At 39.4% G+C, this 25,388-nt stretch overlaps 1 protein-coding gene across 1 annotated transcript in view; it reads right to left on the reverse strand.

Annotated features, from left to right (window-relative positions):
- The window catches only part of CRYBG3 (crystallin beta-gamma domain containing 3), a 121,816-nt gene that overhangs the window by 24,319 nt on the left and 72,109 nt on the right, over nt 1–25,388 (reverse strand). The window contains exons 13-17 of the mRNA XM_065913781.1: nt 17,983–18,125; nt 17,756–17,882; nt 16,763–16,795; nt 10,992–11,104; nt 6,184–6,310 (exon numbers count right to left, since the gene is read on the reverse strand). Coding sequence (XP_065769853.1) covers nt 6,184–6,310; nt 10,992–11,104; nt 16,763–16,795; nt 17,756–17,882; nt 17,983–18,125 — 543 coding nt within the window. The remainder of the gene's footprint in view (nt 1–6,183; nt 6,311–10,991; nt 11,105–16,762; nt 16,796–17,755; nt 17,883–17,982; nt 18,126–25,388) is intronic.

Genomic DNA, 25,388 nt, shown 5'->3' on the forward strand with positions numbered 1-25,388 from the left:
CACATTCATATATGACTGCTGGAAAAACCATAGCCTTGACTAGACGGACCTTTGTTGACAAAGTAATATCTCTGCTTTTTAATATGCTGTCTAGGTTGGTCATAACTTTCCTTCCAGGGAGTAAGTGTCTTTTAATTTCATGGTTGCGATCACCACCTGCAGTGATTTTGGAGCCCCCCAAAATAAAGTCAGCCATGGTTTCTACTGTTTCCCCATCTATTTGCCATTAAGTGATGGGACCGGATACCATGATCTTAGTTTTCCGAATGTTGAGCTTTAAGCCAACTTTTTCACTCTCCTCTTTCACTTTCATCAAGAGGTTCTTTAGTTCTTCTTCACTTTCTGCCATAAGGGTGGTATCATCTGCATATCTGAAGTTATTGATATTTCTCCCGGCAATCTTGATTCCAGCTTGTGCCTCTTCCTTCCATCCAATTACTCCTCCCCTTTCCCCTGGTAGGGGCTTCTGAAGTGGCTTAGTAGCAAAAAATCCTGCGAATGCAGGGGACACAGGAGACCTGGGTTCAATCCCTGGATCAGGAAGATCCCTAGAGGAGGAAATGGTAACCCACTCCAGTATTCTGCCCTGGAAAATCCCATGGATGGAGGAGCCTGGCAGGCTGCAGCCCACAGAGTCACAGAGAGCTGACATGACTGAGCAACTGAGCGCGCACACACAGTCCTCTGGTGACCACAAATCTGATCTCTTTTTCTATGAGCTTGTTTGTTTGTTTTTGAAGTATAATTGATTTACACTACTATGCTCGTTCCTGGTGCACGACGCAGTGATTCAATGTTTCCATACATCTCAAAACTATCACCATGCGGTCAAGTTGTCAACTGTCACCATACAAAGATACTACCTAATTGCTGACTATGTTCCCTGCATTGTACATTTCATTCAGGTTTGTATTCACATTTGGGTTGCCATTAATCCATCTGGAACTTATTTTTAGTGTTTGGAATACAGCAAGATTCAAACTGTATTTTTTTCCATATAAAGGGCCAACTGTCTTTCATAATAGCTCCATTGAAATGCTATTTCTGTCACCTACCAAATTCCATTATTCATGCAAGTCAGTTTCTATGCTTTCTTATTTCACTTTTTAATTGGCCTCTCCTTGCACCTATGCTACCTTAACTATTACTGATGACACAATGAAATATATATATATTTGGTAGGACAAATAAATGATCCTGCCTATTGCTCTTGAAATTAATCTTGGCTATTTTGAACCCCTATCTTTTCCAAATTAATTTTAGAATGAGTCCATCATGTTTTACCTTCACCCTCCTCCTCGCAAAAGACCAAAGATTCTGTAAGCATTTTGCCCCAAATTTTACTAATTTGGGGAAGACCAAAATATTTACAATATTGAGCATTTTCATCTAAAAAATCTCTATCTTTTATGTCCTTCAAGAAAGTTTTTACCATTTTCCTCATAAAGGGTTTACTTGCATTCTGTTAGATTTATTCCCAAGTATCCTATATTTTAATTGCTATTTATCTCGTATCCAGCTACTTTTAAAGAATTCATATTAACCCTAATAGCTTATCTGTGGATAGTCTTGACAATTTTGTTTCTTCCTTTATATCTTTTTGGGTTTAATCTTACTAAAGTGTCTAAGATTGCAAAATGATATTGAATCGAAGTGGTGATAGTAGAGACCATTGTTTTCCCCCTGAATTTAAAAGGAAGTGCTTCAGGTATCTCACGTGGAGTATAATGTTTACTGTAGGCTTCTGTTGGCCTTCATTTTCAAAATGCACACAGTTGTTACTGCCATTAGCTACATATGAGTTCATCTGAAAGTTTTACAGTAACCAGACTCCTTTACTCTTTACAAAGTCATTGCTTCCTTTAATCTGTGGCTGGATTTACAGTCGTCTTCTATTTATAGCTGTACCCCTTATTCATTACTCTCACACAGCCTGAATTACTGCCTCGCCAATTCTGATTCTGCCTTTTAAGATCGTTTATGTCATCACAGTCATAAATTTCATTTAAACTTTTTCTACAACCTAGTGTTGCAATGTTTCTTTTGCTTTGCCTGCGTATAGCTGCCAGGATTGGATTATACTTCAAAGGAGGCCAGCTTCCATGCCAGGCCACCACGGAGACACTAAAGAAGTAGCAATGAGAAGACTGCTGCTCCCGTGGAAACGAAACAAGGGTAGGTTCCCTCACACACTACTAGACCGATAATTAAAACGGTTTACTTAAGCGCCCCATCCACCTCTTAGCTCCTCGGGACTGTCACATGGCATCATCTTTGCTACTGTATATCCTCAGTCGTGTCCGACTCTTTGTGACCCTAAGGACTGTAGCCTGCCAGGCTCCCCTGTCCGTGCAATCTTCCAGGCAAGAACACTGGAGTGGGTTGCCATTTCACACTCCAGGGCATCTTCCCCACCCAGTTATATGGCTTAGCCTTACTGAAAACTAACATCCCATCTTAGTCCCTCAGACCATGTGAATCCTAACGCTGGACACAGTGTTGTTCATGTCCAGTTAGAAATATGCCCTGCGTATTTATTCTGTTGCACTGCAGGCTGTCAAAGATTCAAAAAATACCTGTTCTAACAGTTTCTTTACAGGTGAGTTAACTGAGGTCAAAATAAGTGATTTGTACAAGGTCACACTCGTGAAAAGCAGAACTCTCTGCTCGCAGCTTCTTTCACTGTAAAATGACTGAAGATTATGCATTCATGGGCCTCTAGAAGGTAACATATGTCTGCACAGAGGGAATTCAGCCTGGAGCAAACTGTCATTTGCAAGACATACTGATCTTATATGAAGTATTAGGATTCTTCAATATCATACTATTATGACACTTGAGCACTAAGCCACAGCATGTCTGGGAATGCCAACTACAAGCAACACCCTCATAAAACTCTGCAGTTTTAAAACTAATAAAAGCAAAATCAAAACATGAGCTCATCTATATGTATTGGACTGCAAGGAGATCAAATCAGTCAATTCGAAAGTCAACTCAACTGGATGTAACATTTCCCCAAATGAATCCAGAGTCACACTGATTGTGGCATAGGCAGCAATATTAACCAATCTATATGAAAAGGCACATCAATACCTAAGTAGGAACAGAGCAGGGGGAGAGGGGCTGTGAAAGTAATCAGAAAAGCAGGATAGATAAAGTGCATCTAAAATTTTCCAAGGGAAGGATACACAGAGCCTGGAAAATGCAAACAACTAGGAAAGGAGTCTTTTCTGTGGGTCATGTTAGCTAGCTCAGGTAAACTACTTTCAAAAGCATTTACCTCATTTTACCCAAATCTTAAATCTCCTGATGACTAATTCCATTTCCTGGGTTCTTCCAAAAAAGCAGAAAAATACTCAGGACAGAATTCCCAAGTATTTCAGTCATTAGAATCTACCTAAAGCTATGACCAACCTAGACAGCATATTAAAAAGCAGAGACATTGCTTTGCTGACAAAGGTCCATCAAGTCAAAGCTATGGTTTTCCCAGTAGTCTATGGATGTGAGAGTTGGACTATAAAGAAAGCTGAGTGCTAAAGAATTGATGGTTTTGAACTGTGGTTCTGGAGAAGATTCTTGGCAGTCCCTTTGACAGCAAGGAGATCAAATCAGTCAATCCTAAAGGAAATCAGTCCTGAATATTCACTGGAAAAACTGATGCTGAAGCTGAAACCCCAATATTTTGGCCACCTGATGCGAATAGCTGACTCAATTGAAAATACCCTCATGCTGGGAAAGGTTGAGGGCAGGAGGAGAAGGGGACGACAGAGGATGAGATGGTTGGACTGCATCACTGATTCAATGGACATGAGTTTGAGCACGCTCTGGGGGATGGTGATGGACAGGGAAGACTGACGTGCTGCAGTCCATGGACGCGAGTTGGACGCGACTGAACGGCTGAACAATAGTTACCAATCACCAGGCTGGCCTTCTGGTTTACCTGTCAGTCTCCTAGGTCTGATCAACTTAGGGTTTCAGGGCTACCAGGGTGAAGCATGGTTGACATCACCAAGGAAATGTTACCTGATCAGGCTGACTCCTGGTCAATTTGCAGGTCTTTGCTGGAATGCCCAACCTCACTTCATGCTCCTTCTATTTCGCCACTAAACCTACTGCCTAAATATGTGTCAAACAAAGCCCTTTCAGAACTTCCCTGGTAGTCCAGTGGTTAGAAACGTGCCCGCCAATGCAGGAGACAAGGGTTTGATCCCTGTCTGGGAAGATTCCATCGGTCGAGGAGCTAAGCTCATCGACCACAACTATTGAGCCAGCGCTCTAGAGCCCACACAAGCCACAACTACAGAAACCTGCGTGCCCTAGAACCTGTGCTCCACGACAAGAAAGCTGCTGCGCTGAGAAGCCTGAGCACCGCAACTAGAGACTAGCCCCTGCTTATCGCAACTAGAGAAAGCTGCACAGCAATGAAGACCCCAAACGCCAAAAATTAATTAATTAAAAAACAGAGTACACACAATGATTCAAAAATGCAGACCAAAAAAAAAAAGAAAAGACTTTTCAAAGATTAAAAACATATCTGGTAAAGGCATTAGGAAAGCTTAATGCTCTCTTCGCATGAACTGAATATGCTCTTTAATCAGTTCCTGGAGTGAAACGGCTACAGCTCACAAGCCCTCTCCAAGGGGCACCTTCACCAACACTGCCTGTATCCCGCAGGACCAAACCAGGACACGCAACAGCACAATTCCATTTACACAGAGACATCCTCTATGTTTTCGCTCCTAATTTTTTCATTTTTGACTTTACGAATGTCGAAATGAGATATAAGAAATGTAACCCCTCAAAGAAAAATAGTAATTCCATTCATTTGTAATTCCATTCTAAGCATCTGTCTGCTAGTTTGATGACTAAAATATGCTAATAAAGTTCCTTTCCCAGTAAATGCAGACTACTTTCCAAAGCTTCTTTCAGCCTTATCAATACTTAGACTCACCAAAACACATTCTTTTTTTTTTTTTTTAAAATAGTTCTGCAATAAACAAGAAGCATCAGTAGCCACTCAGTCTTTCTGAGTTGGTGTCTGAGGGCCACTGAGAGAAATCAGGACTCTATTTTTACTCCTGTACCTCTGCCAAGACTCTATTCTTAGCCTGATACCACAAATATTCTCTCCAGGAATGCCCTGTGAAAGAAGATGATGCTGTTGAGGCTGGGATCAGGATCATCATTCCCGGAGTTAGCTCTGATTAAAGGTCTGAGTCACCGCCATCACCGTGGAGGGCTTCTAGTCATCACTGCATGAATCTCAGCTTTGACCAAATGCTCTCCGGGACTCATCCTAGCTGGATACCGTGAAAACATTCCAGATCTTTACCACTTCCTCTGCAAAGACACCACTAACCAGGAACACAGAAAGAATGCCCCAGAGTAGTCATCCTGCTTTTCTCACACTTAAAATCTGAGTAAATATGACAGAAAGGAGAAACCACTTACTCTATAAATGTAGCCCTCCACGGCGGCCCGGGTAATTCTGCACACACTAGGCAGGAAAGCCCGAGTTCCCCAAAACAAGGTTTGAAATCAATACCAATGGAGGTCCATGCCTTAAAAGTAACACTGTAAACCAAAGTGGCCGACAAGCTGTCATGTGACTTATCTAACAGAATGATGAAATGATCAGGTTATTAGCTTTAAAAGTTATAACCATGATACTAATAGCTAACACCTATTGAGTGCTTACCAAGTGGTAGGCATTTTACAAGCACCATCACATTTAATATCCCAGTGGCCATATAAAGTATTGGGTTGGCCAAAAAGTTCCTTAGGGTTTTCCCCATCACATCTTTCAGAAAAACTCAAACAAACATTTTGGCCAACTTCATAGTATTATCTTTTATAGGCAGGAAACGAAGTAACTTTGTCAATGTCACCCAAAGTGGTTAAAGTATTCATTTAAGGTCAAGGCCATATTACTCAGGTTTCTAAGTTTTGCATTCTACTAAAAAAAAAAAAAAAACAAAAAAAACCAGGAAAAGGAAGAAAAGTATCAAACTTACATTAGTTGGATTTCATGAGTAAATCTCAATCTTATAATCTCTACAAGCAAGTTACTTAAATTTTTATATTTTCCTTTGTAGCATGTCTTCCAATGTCACATTCTCATTCATGGTAATTAAACAGGACAAGAAAACATCTTATAAGTATGCATTTCAGCAAAGTACTCACGTAGTCAATGGGCTTCAGGGATTTGACTCTAGATGTTGGGCAGCCGCAGGAAGCAAGGTCGGCATAGAGGCCTTCTTCTAACACACACTGGTTAGTGGAGACACCGTCTTGGTAATACAGGAGCCAGCTGAAAAAACAAGCAGGGAAACTTTGAAACGGCATTCGCTGGCCGTTGGATTCATTATCATGCAGCGGGAAACAGGCTAGGAGGAGGATATAAAAGTCCTGGTGCTGATCAGCAGCAAATATTCTGAGTCGATTCAAAAAAAAAAAGCCACCGCTATCACTTACTGGCCGCTTACCATGTGCTACACTGAACACTCCACACGCGTTCTCTTACTGTGCACTCATTGATTTATGAGGGAGAAACGTATCCTTACTCTTATAGACAACACAACTAAGGACTGAAAAAGTTAGCGGATTTGCCCAAGATTCTCCTAACTATTAAATGACAGCTGAGATTTGAAGGAAGATATGTGCTGTAAGCTAAAAACATTACCTTGATTTGGTGCTTTCAGAGTATAAAAATCTGGGATCAAATTACAGTAGTCATTAAGTGCTTCAACAGATCAGAAGTTCTTTTTGAGAGAATAAAAATTTTTACCCTTATTTAATAATGAGCCTGATTTCAGTCTCGGCTGAGTTAGAAGCTAGACTCCTAAAATCACACACAAATATTTAAAACCTGTCATCAACACAGCTGATAGCTAGCAGAGATTCTTAAAAGGAAATGAATCCTATAGAATCTTCCACAGCAAATTCTATTCAGTAGGGCACTCATCAAAATTTTCATTCAAACATGCCATTTGGGCAAGAAGGAGCCCAAGGGAGAAATTATATTGGCTGTTACTACTTTACCTTTGGTGAGTTTAACTTCTAGCCCTACATTTAAAGATCACCAGAACTGTACTATAGCTACTAGACAAGGTGAACATCAGGTAACCACAGAGATGCTCTGTAACCCAGTTACTGCCATGTCTCCTATGTGATAAGCATTTTATTTTTTAAGATTTTTTTTTTTGATGTGCTCCACTTTTTAAAATTATTGACTTTGGTACAATATTGCTTCTGCTTCACGTTTTGGTTTTCTGGCAGTGAGACATGTGGGATCTTAGCTTCCTGACCAGGGATCAAACCCACACCCCTGTATTAGAAGGTGAAGACTTAAGCACTGGGATGCAAGGGAGGTCTCTGTAAAATTAGCATTTTATAGCCAATATTTACGAAAAAATTTCAGTGTGCTGGGCATGCAGCTAAGCCCTTACATGCTTTATTTAGTTCTTATAAATAGAATCTTTTGAGGTCAGTACTGTTATTATCCCAGTTAAGGGGGAGGATTCTATGGACAGAGGAGCTTGGTGGGCTACAATCCATGGGGTCACAAAGAGTTCAACACCACTGAGTGACTAACACACAGAGGAGAAAACTGAGGTTCAGAGAAATGATCCCATTTGTTTAAGATTACATAGCTAGGAAGTGGTGAAATGGGCTCAAATCCAGATCTCTAAAGCATTTGCAATCATAAGCAATCACCATGGTTCCTGTATCCTCTTATTAAAACTATTGTTTAATAAATCATACATAAATATAAATAAAATATGTAAGTAAAATGTAAATTTTGTATGTAGATAGCCCTCTATATCTACTGGTTTCCTACCTACAGATACAAAGGCCCAACTATACTAAGCTACTTTACCTAAGACACTTGAGTATCCATGGATTTTGGTATTTGTGGGGGTTTCTGAAACAAATTCCTCACAGATACCAAGGGACAACTCTATACATAAATTATATATAGACACACACACTATATATTTGTTTGTAAGTAAATAACATATTTCCAACATGAAGCAATACACATGACCAATCTGTCCTAGACTTCAGTGTCAGGAAAATATATTTGCCTCAAAGGGGGGAAAAAAAAATCCAAAACTTCAGTGCTTTATCACAAAATTAAAACTTACCTTGCAAAATACTTTCATTTATCTTAGAAACTCAGAATCAAATACTAGGAACAAAATTATTTCAGACTACCGATTTCCCACTAAACAGCTGCAGCTAATCTATTCAACTGTGTCCTGCTTCATGTGTTTTCATATTGGAAAAACTTTTAGATCCTTCTTGGAAGTAAACACGGTAACATCCAAAGAGGTTCAAAGTAGTGAGAATCACTGGAAATCAGAATGGGAAAAGATAGTCTAACTTAGGGTTAGTCGAGATGGTTAACAGAGGAAATGAAGATGGACTGAACCTTATAAACATATATGCAGATTAATACTAAGCAAGGTTCACGAACTTACACACCTGCAGGGGGCCAGGTAGGTAAATATAAATGAGCAGTGTACCAGGTGAAAAAAAAACTGGCAATATATCCTATGGTAGATTGGGAAGCACACACGCCTCTACTCGATGCCAGCTATTAATAATTATCAACAAAGGTGAATGTTCCCTCATCTTCCAAATCTTCTCATTTTTTAACAGAAGGTAAAAAACAGTTGCTTCCGGGAAATATCCTAAATGTTAGTAATGATGCGAAAAAACTTTTTAAACACAGCATGTAGGCCAACCAAGTAACATCCACTGACAAGATCCACTTGAAACCTACACACTTTTGTTAGGTATGAGCAAAGAGGGGTGGGCCTAGCCAAACCATCTCTAAACAGCATCCCAGACACATTCAGGAGAGTTCAGAGATATGCTACAAAATAACCAGAGGGATTTTTCCAACTCTTGCACTTGTGTCCAGGGCACACAGTGGATACAAACTAACCACAGGGGCTTCTTCCCCAAGTACCCTCAGTGGGGCAGGAGCCCATTAAGGGTTCATAAATATTCTACACATACATACAACTGACTATAAGGGACTGAATTATGGGAAGACATACACAACAGAGCCTGCTGTTGTGTAAGTTGCAACTGTCAACTGGCCTTGAGTGTTTGCTCACTTGCATTCCCTTTCATTGACTGGTGGTGGGTACAAGCCCTCTTTTGCACAGGGCATTACCAAGAGGAGAAGACAGAAGTATACAAAGGGGGAAGCCAAGAGGAATCAGGAGGACGACTCCTTTGGGGTCGGCCTGCTTCCACGTCTTGGGAATGTCTGCCTAATAAAAGATCTGTCTGCTTGAGCTGAACTGAGTTGCAATGTGTCTGCTGTTTTAAACCCTTTAGTCCCTTGTTCCAAATTTTTGTTGCAGCCAGACAAGAACCAAGGGAGAGAGAGAAACTGACTTGACCCTTTGATGCAGAGCTGTAAACTACAGCATGTGGGCCAGATCCACTCCCACTGCTAGTTTTCCAACAGCTCACAAGCTTTGACTGGTTTTTGCATTTTTAAGTGTTTTTTTTTTAATTTAAAGATCTTGTGACATGTGAATATTGCATACAATATTGCTCAACATCCATGAACAGAGTTTCACTGGAACACAGCTTATTCATGTATTGCAGGGTGCCTGCTTCTGTGCCAAGCACTGGGGAGCCGGGACAGAGCCTCTATGGCCCATAAGGCTGAAAATATCTACTGCCTAGTCTTTTGCAGAAAAAGCTTGCTGACCCCTAGTACAGAGGCATGAGGAGGAAATCACATAGCTGAGTAAATGCCCAGAGATGGGAGGAAAGGGGGCTAGTATGTGGATAGAATGGAGCTTGGATATGGAAAGTGACACTTTTTTTTTTTTTTGGATGATAAATCTGGAAAGGTTCAAATCAATCCTGATCTCAATCTGACTGGTATCAGAGAACAACTGTGGGATTTAAAGAAGAGCAGTAAAAATATTAACCTGGATTTTGGGACAAATGATTGGGCTTTGATTGGTTTGTGGTAAACACTGGAAATAAGAGGACCCTGGAGTGTGGCTCATTAGGAGATGGAAATTCCCCAAATGGGAACCAGGACTCTTGTCTCTATTGGTTCAAGAGAAAAGGAGGAGGACTGATGAGTCCAAGATATCTTGAAGGAAGAAGAGACTTTGATGAGTTATTAGGTGGATGTCTGATAGAGATGCTACTGTAAAGATATATACACTTCAAAATGGCTAAAATGGTAAATTTCATGTTATATATAGTGTACCACAATAAAAAAAATGATACATAGAGAATATATGGTTAGAATATAAATTGAGAATCACATATAGTCTCATATACATGTAAGAAAGGCCCTGTATGCTACCACAGTTGGAAGGACATAGAATTAAAACAACAACAAAAACACAGCCAAAGCAATCCTTGACATGTGATGTGTGACCTTTTGGGAAACTAACTCTGAATCAGGGATTTCCAACTGTGAAATGGGGACAAAGGATACTTTAAATACAAAGTTTTGTTTTTTTTAAATTTAGGAGTAATATGTCTTATCTGGACAAAAATGCTATTTTTTTTATAGCTTTCTATATAAATAGAAGTATACTGAATAGTATATTCTGAATAGTATATACTGAAGAGTATATTATACTATTCAGTAAACACACAATATAAACATGCAAAATAGGGAATAATCTAAGATAACAATGAGGAAAAAGGATTAAGCAAAATGGTCTCAGAGTTGGCTACTTAGCATTCTCTTTCACAATGGCTCATAACACAAGTTGGGCAAAGTTCGCATAGGTTAATTAGCAATTGACTTATAAAAATTCAGCAAAATACTAGATTCATGTTTTATTTATTAACAAGGAATCCATGGGAAGGAAGATTAAAATGATTAAAATTTTTTCTTTCACTGAGTACTCAAAAGAGAAAGTCAAATTTGTATAAATTTAAAAGAAATTCACTTATTTAAACAACAGCAGAGATCAGCTGATAGGCATACTTACCAACCCCGAAGAACTTTAAAAGAACATGGCATGAATGATGAAGTCAAGTCTGAAACTTCTTTTGTGAAATCGATACATTCACCTTGGAACCCTGGTTTACTGAATGCTTTGAGCTACAAGAGCAACACAATAAACAGAGAACAGCTGTTTGATATCACAGAAGCAAATGAAAACATTTTAGTCTCATGTACTTATAAAAAGTCAGCAAAATACTAGACTCATGTTTTATTTATTAACAAGGAATCCATGTGAAGGAAGACATTCTCTTTAAACTCATGTTTTTTTTTCCTTATGTGTTTGTCAGAAATGTCACAATTTATTTATCATTTCAAACCACCAGGTTCTGGGCATGGAGGCCCAGAAAACAATTCTACCTGTAGAAGTAAATTAGAATCCCTCCTCTGCTAAATCTGGTCCCTGTCCATTGCATCAAGTGATCATTATCCCCTGTGATGAGAAAACATGTGTAAAAAAAAAAAAGCAATTTAGTGCTAAACACGAAGGCAGTTTGGGTTGGTATGAGGGGTGGCTACGGCTTGTCTCTCCCTAAGCCTTCTTGATTCACAGTTAATAAAAGGGAGAAGGAGAAAGCATGAGCGCGTGCCCATAAATGAGCATGAGGATGCCTGTGAGGCCACAGAAGCAGATGGCAGAGAAGATGATAATGATGGGATTAGTGCAAGATTTAAAGAAAGATGGTTGGGCCATGTATTTCAGCTTACAGGCTTCAGTCTACTGATAGAATACCTTAAATGCACAGCTTACAGCCTTATATAATGATTAACTACATTTCTGCTTTAGTTCTTTATGTCAAGGAAAATTCATGAAATCTCAACTATAATTCCCTTTAGACCAGAGATATAATAATCTGCAAAGCCAGTGGCCTTGGATCTCTAATAGGTAAGAAAAAATTAATGAGGCCTATAAATATTTTATAATACACAGGAGCCTTGAAATAACACGGCCCACAGATCCACCCAGCACTGACAGGCCTGCGCTGTAGCTGAGAATGCATCGTAATAAGCAGCTGCAGCACCACCCTCTTTGCTGCCACTGCTTCATCCAGAACAAGGCTTCATTGAGCAGCGGATGTCCGCCTCCTTCATCTTCCCAAGGGTCCTCTTAGAGACGGATGGTCTCTGAACCCTGAGGAACTGTTTCTTGGCTATCTCATTCTGCTCTGACCTTGCTTGGTCTGATATCAAAACCAAGTCCAAGCCAGAAAGCTGAGAACCCACTCCCCCTTACACAATATGATTTCCTAACATGAAACGAGGCTGTTATTTGGAATGTTAAAACACCAAGGGACTCCCAGCCTTAAGGAGGCATGATCTGTCAAGTTCCTACCACGGACCTTTGGTAGGAAAAGGCAAAAGCAAGTCCAAGACAATACAGATCTCTGGAACGCTTCCCTGTATATGCACAGTTCTACGTGTCCAGGCAAACTGCCCTGGATTCCTTGATAAGGATTTCAGTTGGTGGTTTTTCAGACAATGCTTTTTAACTTAAAACTTAAAGGTTTGTAGAACGTGAAGCTAAAAAGTCAGTCACGTTTAACTCCTCAAAATGTGGGGTGATTTCTCACCCCACAGGCAAATATTATCTTTATTCACAATAACAATCAGAAAAGGCACATGAGAACAGAGATCACGGCTGTCTGATTCACTGCATGGATTCCCAGTTTGTTGATTTAATTATATTCATATTGCTGAGTTTAAGATTTATACTTCAATATTTTACCATGAAGCCATGAAATGTCAAATCCTGGGCAACTGATGCTGCACATTAATCCTATTTCAGAGAGTATATGTTATAACTGCTTCTGCTTTTTAGTTTTAGTCTTCACACCAGAAGCATTAAAAGTTTCTGTCTCTCTGACACACAGTCTGTCATAAAGTATTATTTTGATTCAAATAGTTAAAATACTCTTTATGCAAATCAAAAAAAAAGACTTAATACTGATTTGAACTTATTTTATCCCCTAAATGAGATATGATTCACTTAAGATGTGTCCAACCCCAGAAAAGCAACAGCTCATTTTAACTACCTTACAAATGCCTCAGAATAGAATAATCCTCATCCTAATGTTCTGAGGATGGATGCACAGCAACCAACTCAGTGCCTTCTAATGAGAATAATTAATCTCTGGTTTTTATACTGGGTTGGAGAAGGAAATGGCAACCCACTCCAGTATTCTTGCCTGGCGAATCCCAGGGACAGAGGAGCCTGGCGGGCTACTGTTCACGGGGCTGCAGAGAGTCGGATGTGACTGAGTGACTGAGCACATACTGGGTGAAATTAAGTGGCCAGTCCTGGTGAAAAATACGTCCTGTGAAGAGCGAGCTGGATGAGTCACTATTCTGGTTTCCTTTTCAGGTTAATGGAGAACAAATATACAAAACAACTTGGATACGTGGCATAGAACACAGATGAATGTCAGATGAACAAGAAATGAGTTGCTTCTAACTACACCCATCCTTCCGGGCCATGTAAGCATGGTTCCAAGCCCCAAATGGAAGTGTATGCGGAAAATAGCAGCAGTGCATCAGTGGTTTCCAAGGCTCCTTTTCACATATACTGTTCTTGTGTCTTCTTTAGAACCTCGCTTTAAAGCAGATATTAACACCCCTTTATGATGAAAATTTTGTAGAAATCCTTTCTCTTTTACTATGTATTTTTCATTAATAATACACATAAATAAATGTAGTCATTCTTCAATATGACAAACTAAAACCTCAAGAACTTCATTACTGAACAAAGGAAGTCTTGCTTTCTTAATTTATTTCATAATATCAGAGTAATTCTTGAATGTCGTTTTATTTATTCCAATGCTAAAATAATTCAACTGGGAACACTCAATCCTATCTAAATGAGATGTTCTGCAGCCCTTTGGACTTCCTGCAAGTAAACGTATACGACGTTAAACAGGGAAAAGTTTGTTTCCACTCTTCCATTAGATCACACTGTCTCATATTGCAGTGCTATGCACTTCTCATATCAGCTGCATATTCTATAGTGATTTTACTTCCCTGTTTACTCAGAGGAGCTTTCTTTACTGAGATAAGTACTACCTCCTGAGTATTTCTGGCCTCTGGAGTCTATAGAAAGGATCTGGTCATGTTCTTATTGTTGTTCTTCAGTAACCAGTCATGTCTGACTCTCTGCCACACCAGGGGCTGCAGAAAGTCTCATTTAGACAAGACAGAGTATTCTCAGAGGAATTATTCTAGCACAGGAATAAATAAAACTATCTGGTCTTGGTACCCCTGGCCCCAAATGTTTTCCTACAGTGCTCCTGAACCTTACTAATCTTTGACTTGACTAGAATTGTTGTTTTCTTATCTTCCATACATGGTAACAGTAGGCACCACCGTTAAAGGTCCTGTGATCCCTTGAGAATTCAATCTGGCTGAATTATCCAATACAAGAAAATACTCAAGTTGCTTTTTCTGAGCTAGAATCACATATAAAATGGAACAGAGGCTCAATATTTAAAGAAATTCAAACTTATAACTCTACTGCAAATGGACTTGAAAAAGATGCCAGGAAAGAAAGGTCCTTAGTTGAGTCATAGGGGAGAAAACAGAATTTCTGGAGAGTGGAGGCCTGAAATACAATCTCACTGGAAACAAAATTCACTTTTATGCGAGTTAATCTAGTGAGAATGCAGATATTCAGGGCTTGTGAAAAGACAGAGACGAGGACATCATGGACATATTCACGTTCTATTTTTGTTTGGTCTGGGAAAAATAAAAATGAAATACCATTTGCTAACTATGAAGAAACTCTATAATGATCCTGTTCTTGTATCATATATTGTGAGCTGGCAATCAGACCTGATGAACTGACCTTTAGTCACAGGTGAAAAACAATCTTCTTAATAATAGGAGGTATTCTGTGTCTCAAATAAGATATGTATCATCATCATATACTTCCACATCGGCAATGGTATTTTTACTAGAGTAAATCTCTACACATGTACTTTTTGGCTTTTCCCTTCTCAGGTGACTTGAGGTTTACTTTCAAGTCACCAGCATGTTAAGAATTCCCTCTGTTACTTGAACTGGAGATGTAACTTCCTTCTTATTCCTCAGACAGAGAAAAATAACTACCCCATATAAACACAGCCTCTACACTGTCAACCTGACTTTCACAACTACTTGTGAAGGAGAAAATAATTTTATAGTTGCTGAGAGGAACCAGACTATCAGCCAAGATCCGCTTGTTTTCATTTGGGTAACTGAAAACAAGCTAAACTTTCAGAAAATCTGGTCCAACGGAAATAATAAGAGCTTTGATACTGGGTAAATAAGGCGGCTTTGTCTGCTTGTTACCAAATGTCCAGCTGTCATACACTTGTCAGGACCTTTATTTCACAAGGCAGTGGTTGAACCATATTCAGAAAATAAACGGGGCCAATTTCGCTGGGTGTTTGCGGCTGCTTCCTTTTTCTTCAAGTTGGACTGGAAATACTATAAAGAAAATCCTCTGAGCAATCTGTCCCAAACAAGGAAGTTCATTACAAAAAAAAATTAAAAGGGAATGGAGGAAGGGGAGAAACAAGAGCTTAAAAGAATGTGATTTTTTTATCTGCACTTAAAACTCAGAGAATGTGCAGCTTGGAATTATCCCAGTTTCATCTCTTTTATCTACTCATGTTACATTGATTCATGTGGGGAAAAAAAGTGCTTTGAAAGTCCATGGTTGGAGTTTTCTAAGATTCAAAATAAAGATCTGGCAGGAAGTGACTCCAGAAACTGAGTTATATTCAGAGAGGAAATGTTCCCAAGAGGCCTGAGCTAATCAGAAAATAATAAAACCTGAAAACATTGCGGACAGAAACACGGTTCAAACTAAGCTGATTTGAGATACATAAACACTGGCAGAACGTGCAAAATGTACACAGAGAAAAAGATTCAACATGATGTAAAACTAGCAAATGTCAAATACTTAGAACCAATCATTCTTTTTGGCTTTTTGAAGAAAATTTTTCTATATTTGTTATGTTAAATGAGACAGAGGAAGCTCTGTATTTTACCCCCTTTCTTATATGGCTGTACTGCTTGTACCACGATATGTCTTTCTTTGATGTCAAATCTTGGAACTAGATACAAAAAGTGCCTCTTTTGTGACCTTGAGCTGTGTGAAATGATGCTCACTTGAATTCTAAATCTTGGTTTTTCTCACGAATAAATGAGATAAATCCTGACCTCACAGAGTTATTAGAAGCACTAAGTAAGCACAATTTCTAGCTCTCAACAGATAATAAACAAACATTAGGCTCCAGAGTATTACCCAATCCTTGAAACCATTAACATACTAGAATAAAGAAGCGGGGTTGCGGTTTTACCAGCGCTTTTAAGCAATTTGTGACTTAGGTTTTAGAAATACATTTACATAATAAGCCAGCCATCTCTCCATGGTGAGTTTGCTCCTCCACAGGACTGTGTAACATACTATGCTGATTAAGAATGTGATGTTGAAGAATGGATGGGCAACAGGAAAGAAAGGGTGGCAGAGGTTTGAGACGAACCCAAAGTGGTCACTGCTGAAGATCTAGTGGGAGAAAAACAAAGGACCATGACAAACCCAGGCCAATGTGGTCAGTAACAAGGATGACACATCGGTGCCCACAGGTTCCTAGTACAATATAAACTGCCCTGCCATGCAGACACATAAAGGTTATCTGAGGGAAAGAGACAGACTTGAGAGAAAGGGCATACATATTTAGTACGCAATTTTTAACAAGTTAAGAATATTTTTAAACATACCAAATGTGGAGGCTCATTTATCCCAAGAGGTTCCTGAAACATATATAAAAATATTTTAAGAATTATAATCACATATTCTTAGTTGTCTTTGAAAAGTGCTGAAAATATCCTTTGGAAAACAAAAAAAAGTATATGATCTGACCAATTTACTAGATTCTTTGAACTTGGTAAGGACCCTCAAATAATCTACTAAATTAGTTTATAATAACCTTAATATTTATTACTAATTCATGTTGAGTAATATTCATTTTGAGCTAAAAGAAAAAATGTGCCCCAGTGTCCATTAGAAAGACAGGACCCCCCCCCCCAAAAAAAAAAAAAAAGACAGACAGACCCTGAACTTCCCACCACTTCTCGCCCATCACTATCTCATGGGTACCCTTACTGTTCTTCCAGGCTTGTTATTATCCACACTGGCCACACTCTTTCATAACTGTGTAACTTTGCACATGTGGAGATGATTCCTTCTTTGTGAACTGCCTTTTCTGGAAAAATCGCTTTTATCCTCTAAGACATCACTCAATGCATCTCTTCTTGAAGGCTGGCATGGTCCCCAGAGCCCCAGGCTCTCCGTGCTCCCACCCCTGGTCCCTCAGCACGGCTTACACCTGCCCACACACTTCATCTTCTCACTAGTCATACTGTAGGTAATAGTGCATAATTGTCTGTCTCCTCTAGGAGACACACAGACCCATCGGGGCAGGCTTATTCATCTTTTATCTCCAGGGATCAGTCCTGTCTGATATGTCAAAGGCACTAAATACATGCTACTGGATAAAAGAACTGATCAAATGACAGAGTTCCTAATCATGGAGGTGCTCATACTACCTACTCGCTCTCTATGGAGTCTACAGAAATTCACAGGCTGTTTCATTTTCTCTATAGGTAACATACAACATAATCCAACAGTCCCACTTTTTTAAAGCTTCTTCCAAAAGAAGACTGTACGCCATCACAAGCCAGGGGCACTGGCTATATTCATATTTAACTCACCAACTGGATGGGTCGTATTGACATGATTGTATTACTTGATCCTCCCCAGTCAAAAAAGCACTTGTATTTCCCTTTCTCTAAAATGTACTGTTCTCCACAGAAGAACTTCTGCTGGTAGGCAACCCACCTAAGTAGGATAGAAAAGAAAAAGAACAAAGGTGACACAGAATTCAGCAACCAACAATTTAAACACCAGAGGAGCTCGTGATCCTTACGAGACAACTTACACGCCGCTTTTAACGTGAATGGACCTTGTTTCACTGCCAAAGCCAATTTCTTCTAAGTCAGAGATTTCCTGATTTGTGATGTCAATAAACTTCCCACTTTCTAGATCAGATTCAAACAGTGTGATTGAAGATTCTATGAAATTCTAAAAAGAAGAAGAGGTGAGTTTAGGGAACACAGGCATTTTGTTTTATGGCTTGCTGTATCTTAGCAATTTTCACATGCTTTGGGGATAATTTTCACACAACTTCAGGAAGAATTTTAAATGGCACTGAAGACAATTTTAATAGGCATTACTCCTAAACAGTTTAAAGAAAACATAAGTCTGGATTTACTTTAGGCAGGGAAATACAATTCTATGAAACTAGAAATTAGTTCACAGTCAGTAAATTGCTGGGAATTACAGACTATCATATACAACAGTAACTATAAAGGAAACTCAAGTCTAACTTGTGTCTAGAGAGCAAAAGCAACCTGAAACAGAAAGTAAACTTAAAATGTACTGTGGGCATCGTGGGGGAGGATTTTATGAGCTTAAATATAACAGAATAAATGAAATTTGCTTGAAAAAATTGTTTTATAAAAATTAAAATCAGAGGATATCTCCATGTAGTCAGACAGAATACTTAAAAATAACAGGAAAATTATAAGACCCAACTTGACACTTAATTCACAAAATAAACATTATTGACAAAAAAGATTAATGTTAAAAACAAATGTCTAATTTCACTACTAGAGAAATCCAAATTAAAACACATATAGTTTCACTTTTTAAGTTAATAGAGAAATTCAAATTAAAACAGATACAGCTTCACTTTTTAAGTCAAGAAATACCTAAAAACCCAGTTTTACCAAGGAACATCCCTGGTGGAAATATACGTTCTGCGGCTATTTTAGAAAACAATTTAGACATATATTTATGAAACTGTTTATTCTTTGTGTGTGATATTCTTAAGTTTCCTAAAACTAAATAAGAGTCAATTTATATGCAAAGATGAATTATTTATCATAGTGAAAAGCTACAAATAATATAAACGTCCAAAAGATTTACAAACATAAACCTTTAAGCATCTACTGCTTGATGGAATAAATACAACTAAGGAGAGTTTTTAACAAGTTAACAGTTAAAAATATATCATGTACTCACTTCTGCCAAGAGCTTTACATGCCTTATTTCTGATGTGATTATTTTACTATCACTCCTATTTTACAGCTGACAAAATTGAGTCAATCCCCTGATATATCACAGCGATTGAGGGGCAGAGATTGAATTTGAGTGTAAATCTGTTTGTCTACTCTAAACTCTTAAATCATTGTCAGATATAAATGTAAGGATAAAAGAATAGGACAAAAACTAAAACTTAAAAGCTTGGTAAGATTATAAGTTCTCACAAAATCCTCAACTTTTCATTTAAAAAAGAATAGAAGAAAAAAAAATAGAAAAACCAAGAGTGGTTACCTTTGGGCCCAGAAGTTGAAAAATATTACCCTATATTTTTTCAAATTTTCAAATAGGTGTATTTTTAACTGGAAAATACAGAATGCATTAAAAAAATAAAAACTCTTTATTCTTGCCTATTATTTCATTGTTTGTAGCTCAAGTTTTAGACCTACAGGAAAATGTTATCAGCTTCTATACATCTCAAAAACTATCAAATTTTTCATTATGATTATTATTACTACAATCTAAGATTTCCAGGACAGACATTCATTTTACATGAACAAGCAAAATAGTATCCAACAAAAACAAAGCATCTATGAAGAGAAAGAAAATACATTTGAGAAAAAAATTTTCTTGCATTTACAACTTACATGTCAACTTTCAAGGATTTTAAAAACTGCTGATACAGCTGGGTCAAATTTCATTTGAAACTTCAGGAAAAAAGATAAACGCTTTTTACCAGAAATTTTTATTATATTTTCTAAGCTACATTTGGGTTTTCAATTCCTCCTTGAGAGTAAACATGTGGAATCTGAGAACACCTGTCACCTTCATTACTTTTACGTCTTTCTTAAAAATGTGGAAGCTAGGTGGATTTAGTCTTCATGACCCCCGCTATCTATCCCTCGTCTTATTAACAGAATACTTTTCAAACACGTGCACTTGTTATCTTTTTGAGCTTCCTTAAATCTTGATTTTACATATATATGTGTATATATGTATGCATGTATATACACACATATACACATATTGATATTTCTGTATCTCATTATAGACATAGATCTGGCATTTTCCAAATATAAATCTAGAATATACATATATTAAATCAAGGCTCCAACACCCTATTGGAGATTTCTTGGGTTCCTTGGTGGCTCAGTGGTAGAGAATCCACCTGCCAATGCAGAAGACATGGGCTTGATCCCTGGGTCGGGAAGGTCCCCTGGAGAAGGAAACGGCAACCCCCTCCAGGACTCTTGCCTGGGAAATCCCATGCACAGAGGAGCCCGGTGGGCTACCGTCTATGAGGTCACACAGATTCGCAGACAACTTCGCGACTAAACAACAGAGATTCGCTTGCCCAGGACAAGCCTCCCCAGTGAAATTTTACAGCCTGGGTGTCATATCAACAAACTTGCTTATATGGACAAAATAAACTTCCGTCACCCAAGGGACAGGAGCTTGCCTGTTTCTTACCAGTGAAAGCGCACGCCTGGCTCCAGGTGGCTGTGAGGGTGCTCGCGGTGATGACAAGTGCAGGCGGCGGTCTGGGCCCTGGTCAGGAAGTGCTGTCCACAGCCGCCAGCCAAGCAGGCCCGACCGCCGCGGGCAGGCCTTCGGCGCTCACACACACCCCTCCTCCCCAGCTCTCGTGACTCTGCGGCGACCCTCCTCAGCTTTTATCTCGTCTGCCCCTACCACTGCTCTCTACTCCCCGTTAGGGTTCCAGGGGGGCAGAGGTAAGCTGACGGGTTCTACGGGCCACCGCATCACGCTGGAATCGGATGGGAACATGTGCTGTGCCTCTGCCCTTTCACTGAGAAATCACTTGCGTTACGGGGTGAAGTTTACCTGAGCACCGATTTGAAGAGTCCTATGGCATGGGGTGTGGGAGGAGGGTGAGCTGGGAAGCAGGCCGGCGGCGCAGGCCACTGGGCCACGGTGCAGCCAGAGAGGGAGGGCTTACGGCCACAGGACCCGGGCCCAGCACCAGCGCTGGCAGGCCACGGGTTCACGGACGGACACACTCGCATGGCCGGAGTCTCCGGCCTTCCTGCTCTGGATCCCAAGCCCAGAGGCGTGGCCAAGGGCACAGGGGTCTCCTAGCAGAGACACTGTTCTCCTGTTGAACCTCCTGCTTTTGATTATTCATAGCTTTTCCTGCCTTGTAGCTTCTGCCTTCCGTCTTCTAAAAATGTTCCTGAGTCTGTCTCCTGGCTTTGACCCTCTCTGCTCGTTACACCCAAACCTACCAAATACACAATACCTGATCCAGTTGACCAGCTGCCATCAATATGGTGTTCCTGCTGCGGGGAGCTCTAACTCTAAGCCAACTCCAATCACCTGGGGCTAACTCTCCAGGGTCACATGTCCAAAGTAAACTAAATAAAACATGCAGGCAAACACAAAAACAGAAAACCAAACCTTCTAACGGCCTTGTTCATGAGGGGTCTGTGATAGGACACTAGTCCTGTGAGGTTACCAGGTTACCATCATTCCAACTGTAACCACAACTAAATAACTTAAACTTATCAAATAACTTCCAAAGTCACATGGATTTAAGTGGAGCTCTCTTGCTCTAGAAAGATGAATAATGAATAACGATGGAGCCTCAAATCTGCACTCCACTTTAAAGCACTTAAACAGAACGAAAAATCTGGAGAGTCTAACACAGTCTCAGGCACAGGACTCCCCACTGTTAGAATGAACTAATGAGCAGCTGCTTCAGGACCAAAAATAAGTCTCAAGGATCAATAATTTGATTTTTTTTTTTTATTATTTTTAAATTCCATAAAATCCTGCAGCTCATCAGGTTCTGGAACTCCTATACGACAACCCCCCTGGGTGGGCAGCGTCAAACAAGATACCAAGACACCAGGGAGATCTGATGTGTCCATTAATTGAGGGGACACAACGGTGTCTGCTGCACACCACCTGGTTTTACAGATCTGAAAAGAGATCCCGAGTCTGAAAATCAGAAAGCAAATCCAAAAGGAAATCCAAAACTTAGGCGAGTATGAAATTTAGAGAAAACAAGCATACCAAGAAACTTATAGAGAGAGCCAAGAATAAAAATTCCTTCTTTAATCCCTGGAGTGTAAATTATTGCTATATTCCTTCCTCCTGGTCCTTTTCTCTTTATAAAATAATCAACTCCAAGTCACTATATCTGCCTGACTCATTTGGAATTAGAAACACATTTCTGGTCATCCTCTCCAAAGCACTCCGTGACACAGACCACATTATCCCTAAGGGACATGTCCAAGATCTGACCTTTGTGGATCCAGAGTGTTCCATATACCAGAGCCAGGCCATTAGAAGACTGCGTTATGTTATGCAACTTTCCTACCTTTCATCTGTTTATTTGATATTATTTCAACTTGGATCTCAAAGGCAGTGCTTTGTTCTTTCCCAGGTTAGAGACCTTTGAGAGACAGTATGTCTCACATCAGCTCTGCCTGTTAACCCCACTGTCTACGACAACCCCAAGAGCTGCTCACCCTATGTCTAACACTAACTGTATCATATACTTAAAAGTTGCAAAGAGGGTAATCTTACGTTGGGTCTTATCACTAAAAAATTAGTAATTATAAAGAGGGCATGAGGAAACTCTGAAAGGAGACAAGTATGTCCAGGGCCTTGATGGTCTGATGGGTATATACTTATTCCCAAATGCCTCAATTGTATACAATGAATACGTACAGCTTTCTACATGTCAATCATACTTCAATAAAGTGGTTTTTAAAAAGAGAACCTCTACCCAATTCCACGCTACGACTGAAGAAAATATTTCATCTGAAAACGTTTGTGTGAACATAAATTTCAGACTGTTTATAATTTAAATTTATGTAAATAATTGTTTACTATACACGTGTATTAGTCTGAAGAATAACTATATATTTACGGCTACAAATGAAATGTTAATAAGCTGTTGGCTGAATGAGATTCCAGGTTTCCACTCCTGAAGTGCTTTTTAGTCTAATCATTCTGTGCCAAGGAAAATGGGAAACGTGACATGGGCGCCAAAGTAAGACAGAGTCACCCAGCAAATTACAGCTCTGCGCCTGAGCATAGTACCTAAGCTCAGAGATTCTCGGTTTCCGTATCTGCAATGTGGGAGTCATAAAAGCCTCTATCTCATCATTTTTGTGAAGATTTAGTACAAGTATGCATGTAAAGCCATTAGTAAGCCCCTGAAGATGTTAGGAATATCATAATGAGGATGATGATAATACCTTTACAAGCTGGTCTTAATTTTTTTTTAAACCTCATTTAAAGAGAATAGATTTTCTTTGAAGGAAATTATGTGTACTAAAAACTATGTGTTATCATTTTCATAAATACCCAAAACTTCTATTTGCAGCATTAGTTTAACATGCAAATTTCTGCCAATTTTTCCAACGTATTTTCTCATAGACTGTCTATATCAAGTATCTCCTGACTTTTTAGCTATAGTGTTTTTTTTCTTTCCACATTTTCTATTATTTGAAGAATTCAACTAGTGAAATCTTGGAGTTTTGCCTGTTTTAGTCACAGTCACCTTGGAAGATACCATCACATTCTCTGCTGAACATTTCTAGGAGCAAACTTCGGCTCCACTTTTTTTTTTTTTTTTAAAATCAGGAGGGAAATTCTTAAAAATCATTCAATACTAGGTGGGAGATGCTCTGAATCATGATGCTTAACTTCTTCAATGCATGTGGTTACCATGAACTGAGAGAGAAAAAGACGCAGGCATGATCATGTTTTGTCTGGCATGCCTTTTACTGCTCAAGGAAGACGTGGCTAGAGAAAACCCGTGGCCCTTGCACATTAGAATTGTGGACAAAACACCTCAAAAGCTCTCTGTCCACTGCTCAGACAACTTAGTACCCAATCTTCAGTTAGCTCTGCTACACTTCTTTTAGGTAGAACTGGTTTTCAACTCACTTTTTTACTAACAAGGATCACTGTGGACAAAAAAAAAAGCGCTCCCTTATTCCCTGTGATTCTTCTCTCCCATTCGGGCTCCTGCCGCCCGACCAAGCGAGGGGTTGCCACAGCGGTGCCTGTGACCCTGACAGGTAGAAACTTAGGATTCAGAGCACAGAGCCCGCCCGGACCCAATAATCACCCTTCACTGCATCATCAATTCTTTCAAAAGGTGGCTTCGGAGGTCATGCCAGATAGTTTAGAGTTTATATGGGTAAAGATTATTTTGGAAATATACTGCAGTGGTATAACTTCTTAATTATGAGAAAGCATGGCCCTCTGAACACACTTCAGAAGTCTCCAGAGCTGGTCAGAAAAGTGAGCAACATCTGATAAGCAAGCTCTGATATCCTGCAGAACTCTCTAGTGTCCTTCTATCTCTTCTTCCCTGTGTCTTCCAGTCCTGGAACATTATAGACCTCCTGCCTCCAGGCTTACCTCCTTCACCCTCATGCTATTTCTTGATACATTCACCAAAAAAAATAAAAACCTTTCTAAAATGCTAATCTAATCATGCTCGCTAGGCCTAAAATTCATTCTTTCTGGTCAAATCAAGAAAGAAAAAGTGTGAACCCCTCAACATGGCATATAAGGCCCTTCATTTTCTGGCCCTGGATTCATCTTACTGAGCTCTAATATCCTGATTGTACTGCATTTCCAAAACATATCAGTTTCACTTATATGAGGGTTTCTCAACTGCAGCACCAGTAACATTTTAGGCTGATGATTCCTTGCATGGCCTCCCTGGCCTCTACCCACTAGACGTCTCTAGCCTGACAACCCCCCACCCTTCCAAAGTCATAACAATCCAAAATGTCTCTAGACACTACCAGGTGTCCCCTGCGTGAGCTCATCCCCAACACTGGCTCCCATCCTTGCTTTTTAAAATGTTAACCTCTTGCTAAAACATCCATCTTTCTTCTTCATCCTGTTCCCAAATTTCACTTAGCTAACTCTCAAACTTGAAATTTCAACTCAGCTGCCCTCTTTCCCTGTCTACTTCAAAAGGGAAGTATTGGACTTTTCTCCGGGTATCCTCAATACTTTAGTGTTGAATCCAACCACAGTCAAACAATATCAAACATTTACATAGGTACTATCAACCCTACCACATAGGTAGTGAGTGTCTAGCCATTATATCTCTAGCACCTGACACAATCTACCTAATAGCAGGTGTTCAAAAATGATTATGGAATCAATGGATGAAAAATACACACAAATATTCTGTAATAATCATGGCAGTCAAGAAAGGCAAGCCATATAAGTCACTCAGTTTAA

Source organism: Muntiacus reevesi, chromosome 21 (assembly GCF_963930625.1).
Source record: "Muntiacus reevesi chromosome 21, mMunRee1.1, whole genome shotgun sequence".
Taxonomy (NCBI): Eukaryota; Metazoa; Chordata; class Mammalia; order Artiodactyla; family Cervidae; genus Muntiacus; species Muntiacus reevesi.